Here is a 6,238-nt window from a genome sequence, read left to right on the forward strand (position 1 = left end):
CCTGCTCAGCTCACATTCAGCTGCTAGACAGCCACCTGCTGGCTACTAACACCCCAAACAAGCACCTCTCAACTCCACACCCACCAAGCAATCTCCTTTTTGCCCAAGGTATTTGAATCCCCTTATGGAATTTAGGCTCTGAAATCGAGTTCTATATCAAGCACCACAAAAATCAAGACAGAACCTTTTGGTTCAAGGAAGATCACACAGCTCAGAGCAAGACTAGCATTTAGGGTGTAGCAAAATGAAGGTAAATGAACCTAACTAGGGTATTGGATCTTACCAGGAAGCTCTGAAGAGCTTTGGCCATGGGGAGGAAAATAACATTCGCATCCTGTGTGGCAGCTTTTGAACTGTACCAGTCACCCAGCCACTTGCTGCAACAGGTAAGATAATCTACCAGGCTGGCAAGGGCCAAAGACCTGCAAAAAACACAAGTCTTTGGACCAGCTTCTAGGGTGCAGGTGTTCACATCAGAGTAAACAAACCCAAATCCTTCATCATCACAACCAGCCAGTGATCTTAATGATACAGGCACCAGAGAGGTGAATTCCGAGGAGGTATCATCATACCCCAGAGAAAATTTAGACAACTTTCTTGCCTTTTCAGACAACAGAAAACCAGCCCATCCGCCAAGGGAAAAAGGAAACTGCAAACCAAAGGCAGGACACAGTCAGTGCTAGTGGTCCATCATACAGCTGGGACACTGGGCAAAGCCCAACTGCCACCTGTTAACAGAGACATCCTAAAGGAATGGGTGAGGCTTTCACACTGCTGGAGTGTCAGGGTCTGTAATGCCTGTGGGCATTAAGGAAATCATCATGCACAGCAACCTGGTCATTCAGAGCATTTAGGTCAAGTTCAAAGCTATACCCTGACCAGCATTTTGCAAGTTCAGTGCCATCCTAGGATTAGGGATGTCTGAGCTGGTCCCTACAAACTGCAGCAAAGAGACTTATTCAGAAGGAGACAGTCTCCCCCATAAGTCCTGCTTGAGTTCTGCTGACCCAACAGATACAACCTCCAATCTTCATTCCACACTGAACATTTCCAGAGGTCAGTGATCAGACAGCACAAGCACCTTGGAGTGGCATGTACAGGCCCACTCAGCAGAAGAGGTGAAGTGACACCACTGGCACCCCACTACCAGATGAATACACAGAAGCCAGAAACCCACAGGGGTGAAAAACCAAAACCCAGATGAACTCACATCCACGTTCAGAACAGTGTCAGAACCACCCCAGCTGCTGCTCTGGCAGTCAGAACTTTACCTGGTGAGCACATCGCCTCGGCGGTGGGTTGGGGATCTCTACTTTAGCCCAGCTGCCCTTCCGGATGTTGTAAACATAGAGGTCATTATACAGGTATGTCTGGTAGAGGGGAAGAGAAAACACACATCACCACAGCTCTGCTTTGGATGGGGTCAGTTTGTCCAAGCACAGCAACCCCTGAGGGTTAGCTGTGAGTATGGGATAGAAGAACAGCAACAGCTTTGCACAGCACCAGCTCACCTGCCTCACCAGGCAGGGTAGGAGGACGACATCCTCCTTTATTAGGCTGGGAGTCATCAACTTGTTCAGTGATCCACTGGATTGGACTGTTCTCTCCCAAACCCTTGGTTAAGACTTTGACAGCTCAAGGTATGAGGACTTAAGAAGTTGGAGCTTAACACAACTGTGCAGGTTAAAGTTGCCCAAACTGCTGCTCACCTCCAGAGAGAGGAACAGCTTGAGGTAGTGAAGCAGTCAGAATTTAGCACATCACACTGGGTGATCCTAACGCAGCCAAGGATCACTGGCAGGCTCAAGTTTTCAAGCTATAGCACATACAACTTCTTAAGAGTTATCAAGACCAGTTTGTTTCCAGAAAGCACCATTTCTTTCCAGGAGCACAACAAACACTTGCAGAAATTCAGTCTGTTACAAACATTTGCTGCTGTAGCCCTCTCCAAGGCAGGCAGAGCCTTGCCAGCAGCAAAACTGCCGAAGTATCTTGTTTTGAAAGATGGAACAGACGAGATTCTTCAACAGTTCTCAAAAGATGAAGGGCAGATATGGGTACAAGTGAGGCTGGAGAAATTATGAAGCCCTGAAATATTGATGCTGAGACAATCACTCTGACTCCTTAATGGGTTCTAACATGTCTCCTTCCTGCCAACTCTTCAGGCATGAGACAGTATCACGGCAGAATTAAAAGGCTATTTTGCTCTCATTCAGGGACAAATGCATATTTTATGACTTCTGCCTCGAATTTCACTTCAAATGAGACTCATGCAAATTACAGCAAAAGGCAGGGAGAGAGCAGGAGAAAGAAGAAAAAATAAAATGGAAGTATACATTACTTTTTGGCCATTGAAATATTCACCTCCAAAAAGGATCAACTCGTCTTTCTCAGGGTGAGCAGAGAGGGAGCCATTGAGCCTGTGAAACAAAGAGGGATGGCCAAAAAAAAAGCAGATGTGCAAGAGCCCTTCTAAAACTCGGAAGCTTCCAGCCTTTAATTCACATTAGCACCTCTGCCCCCTAGCCACAAAGGTCTCTCCATCATCTGCCAAATTACGAGGCTGCGATATTCCCCCCGGGGCTAAAAAACTTCTCCAAGAAATTAACTTCTTGCAAACTTCTGGCAAGATTGATTTGGCAGTGTCTGAATTCCTCTCCTATTTCAGGAGCACACGTCCCACCCTCATTAAGCACGCCTTTTGACGTGAGCTCTTCAATTTTAATGCTGGCGGTGTCAGGAACAGGAATTAGCTTTATGAGGGCACGTAACAACGGGCAGAACTGTCTCAGATCCACTGATCTGCGTCATTACTCTGCAGTCACCACTGGTCACTGCTCGTCTGCAGCCCACCTAAGGGTTCTGCACCACCCAGAGACAGGTCTCTGACACTCCCAAGGAGGAACTAAGTGACCACTCTAACAACCCTGTGAAATTAACAGTAGGATATTGACCAAGAGGGCCAATGGCATCCTGGACTGCATCAGGAACAGTGTGGCCAGCAGGAGCAGGGAGGTCATTTTGCCCCTGTACACTGCACTGGTTAGGCCACACCTCCAGTACTGTGTCCAGTTCTGGACCCCTCAATTTAGGAAGGAGGTTGACTTGCTGGAAGGTGTCCAGGGAAGGGCAACGAAGCTGGGGAGGGGTTTGGAACACAGCCCTGTGAGGAGAGGCTGAGGGAGCTGGGGTTGCTTAGCCTGGAGAGGAGGAGACTCAGGGGTGACCTTATTGCTCTCTACAACTCCCTGAAGGAGGTTGTAGACAGGTGGATGCTGGTCTCTTCTCCCAGGCAGCCAGTACCAGAACAAGAGGACACAATCTCAGGCTGCACCAGGGGAGGTTTAGATTAGATGTTAGGAAGAAGTTCTACACAGAGAGAGTGATTGCCCATTGGAATGGGCTGCCTGGGGAGGTGGTGGAGTCACCATCACTGGAGGTGTTCAGGAGGAGACTTGATGGGGTGCTTGGTGCCATGGGTTAGTTGTTTGGGTGGGTTGGATTGGTTGATGGGTTGGACACGATGATCTTGAAGGTCTCTTCCACCCTGGTCTATTCTATTCTATTCTATTCTATTCTATGTATTCTAAAGTGTCTAACATCTCATTGCACATCCTTCTGCCTCTTCAGTCTCTTCAGCTTTCTAGTCTGAACTGTTTTGCCTCCTTTGTGCTGATGGGATGATTTTAACAGTGGATTTTAAGGCCAAATAAAGCTTTTAGTTCCCTTTTTAACCAGAGATAGAACACACCAGCTATTTTATAGCTTCAGATACCAGCTATGGCAAATATTATGCCTTGCATTCTCAGGAAATAACTTTAAATAAATAAATGTCATCATAAGCATCATCAGCCACTATTTAAATGATAACCAAAGCCTCAGCCTCTTACCTGGGTGAGGGGGGTGGGCAGGATGACTCAACTACTTGGGTCTTTTTAGCATCTAAACTCTGGAATTCTGCTATCAGGGCTTCAAGATCCTCCTGAAAACAAAAAGCCAGACATGAGTTCCTTGACATTCACAAAGCAACCTGCACACCACATGAAACCAGAAGGCACTCTTGTGATTTCCCTCTTTTAAACAAGTTGTCTGCCTAGCATCCCTTCATTCAGTTACAAGAAATGGATGTTGAGTACTTCCATAGATACCCCAAAGATTAGTCTCCCCTAAAACATTAGGTTGCTCAAAAGAGTCCTAAAAGAATAGCATGTAAAGTGCATTTAGTGCACACCTGCTATTCCTCCAGCAGAATCACTGCACAAATCAGCAAGTAGATGCAAATCACTTAAACCCTAACAGAATTACAGGCAACTGTGTGCTACAGCCCAGCTGGTCCTCTTGTCTGCAATGGAAAAATGACTAAATGGCACTGGAAACTCTCTTCTATTCAGCTGAAAAGAAAGCTGAACGCAATTTTTATTCCCTTTCAACTTCTGTCAAACAAAAACGAAGCCTGCCTCCAAAACCACCGACACACCACGCTGCAAGGGCAGAAGCAGGGATTTTCTGAGCCACCATCTCTCCCACAACTCCTATTGCTCACCACCTCCCTTCAGTCAATCTCTCTGAAGGTGTGGTCAAAGCAGAGATTTCCAGAACCTGGGGACTGTGCCCTTGCAGCGCAGCATCAGCTCCATCAGCTCTCCCTGCAGCTGCACACGGGGTCTTTCTATGTCTGAAGTTTTGCATTACGCTGGTGACATCACACTTGGACCATATAAAAGCAGCTGGTTTGAGGCCTAAATACAAACGCTCACTCTAGCAGCGAGGGAAACAAACACTGACATTTGGGTTTATGTCCAGCACTAAAGGAGGGGAGGGGGAGAGATAGAAGAAGGACCCCTAAACTGCACTTACTGTCCTTTTTCTTGTCGTCCTTTTACACCTGCGGTCACACGCTGCACCTAGGTGTGACCTACATGGCAGCAGTTCTCTCTTCACCCCTTGCCCTCTTTCCCGAGTGGCCTGGCACACGCACACAGACAGACAGACACACACAGACAGACACACACAGACAGACACACACACACAGAGACAGACACACACATGCACAGACACACGCACAGACAGACACACGCACAGACAGACACACGCACAGACACACACAGACAGACACACACAGACAGACACACACAGACAGACACACACACAGACAGACACACGCATGCACAGACACACGCACAGACACACGCACAGACACACGCACAGACACACGCACAGACACACACAGACAGACACACACAGACAGACACACACACACAGACAGACAGACACACGCACGCACAGACAGACACACGCACAGACAGACACACGCACAGACAGACACACGCACAGACACACGCACAGACAGAGGTGCTGACCCGCAGGCCTGACCACAAGCACCCCTTTTCCCCCTTTTTCCACCAGGACTGCCCTAAACTAACCCTGACACTTTCACGAGATAGACACTGACCTCAAAACCCCTCTGCCTGCACCTCTTCTACCCAGCTGCTGGCCTGCGAGCCCCTAAGCCACTTCACCAAGTTACAGCTGCTTGCCTCTGCATAAATTCCCTTGACTTTCAACTGGAAATACCTCTGCCGCCAAAGCACTCCGCCAGCCTCCCTATGCCTCCTTCTCTACCCCTCAGATTCCGTTTCACAAACGCCCCGAGACCGGCGAAGCGTCATGGGGAGGCCCAAGACGCGCGGGCTGGGGCGACCAGAGCCCCCCCGCTCCCACCCCTCACCTCCTCCTTCTTGGCTCTGCGGGACACCTTCTTCTCCATCTTAGCAGCTGTCTTCTCGGCCCCTTTCCCCTTCTTCTCCCGCTTCCCTTTCTTCCCCATGGCTGCGAGGCCGCGCTAGGCCGCTGGGGCAGCACCGCGCTCGCCGCGCCGCCCCGGCCGCCCCAAGCGCACCGCCAAGCGGGCAGCGGCGCGGGTTTGGGCCCGGCGCCGCCAGGCCGCGGTCCGCCTCCTGGCCGAGCAGCCGTGCCGCGCGCGCCCTCTGCAGGCGCGGAGGAATCGGTGCGGCCGCTCCCCACGCGCCCGCCCTCCCGCGGTTTGCCCAGCTCCGGGCCGAGGCTGAGGGACTGCTGCGGGCAGGGACGGGACGGGACTGGCCTGGCCCCGCCCGGTCCTGTGATACCCGCGAGGCTGGGGAGAAGGCCTTCTCACAGCGCCTGTCACCCCCCGTCAGAGTCCACGCTGCTGTTGACACGTTGCCGCTTATCCGTGCCCTGAGGAGATTGTTGAGCC

General features: G+C 50.4%; 1 protein-coding gene across 3 annotated transcripts in view; it reads right to left on the bottom strand.

The window, feature by feature from the left end:
* The window catches only part of KLHDC4 (kelch domain containing 4), a 32,211-nt gene extending 26,279 nt beyond the window's left edge, over positions 1–5,932 (bottom strand). For 2 of the 3 annotated variants that reach the window (XM_068150808.1, XM_068150807.1), the window contains exons 1-4: positions 5,729–5,932; positions 3,891–3,982; positions 2,342–2,420; positions 1,272–1,370 (exon numbers count right to left, since the gene is read on the bottom strand). In XM_068150808.1, the coding sequence (XP_068006909.1) occupies positions 1,272–1,370; positions 2,342–2,420; positions 3,891–3,982; positions 5,729–5,827 (369 nt within the window). In that variant the 5' untranslated portion in view covers positions 5,828–5,932. Of the gene's footprint in view, positions 1–283; positions 368–1,271; positions 1,371–2,341; positions 2,421–3,890; positions 3,983–5,728 lie in introns of those variants that run through there. The other variant, XM_068150809.1, reaches the window with a different exon arrangement.
* Positions 5,933–6,238: the final 306 nt, after the last annotated feature.

The sequence above is a fragment of the Melanerpes formicivorus genome, unplaced genomic scaffold, assembly GCF_026170545.1.
Source record: "Melanerpes formicivorus ecotype bairdi unplaced genomic scaffold, bMelFor1.0.p_v2 SCAF_20, whole genome shotgun sequence".
In the NCBI taxonomy this organism is placed as follows: domain Eukaryota; kingdom Metazoa; phylum Chordata; class Aves; order Piciformes; family Picidae; genus Melanerpes; species Melanerpes formicivorus.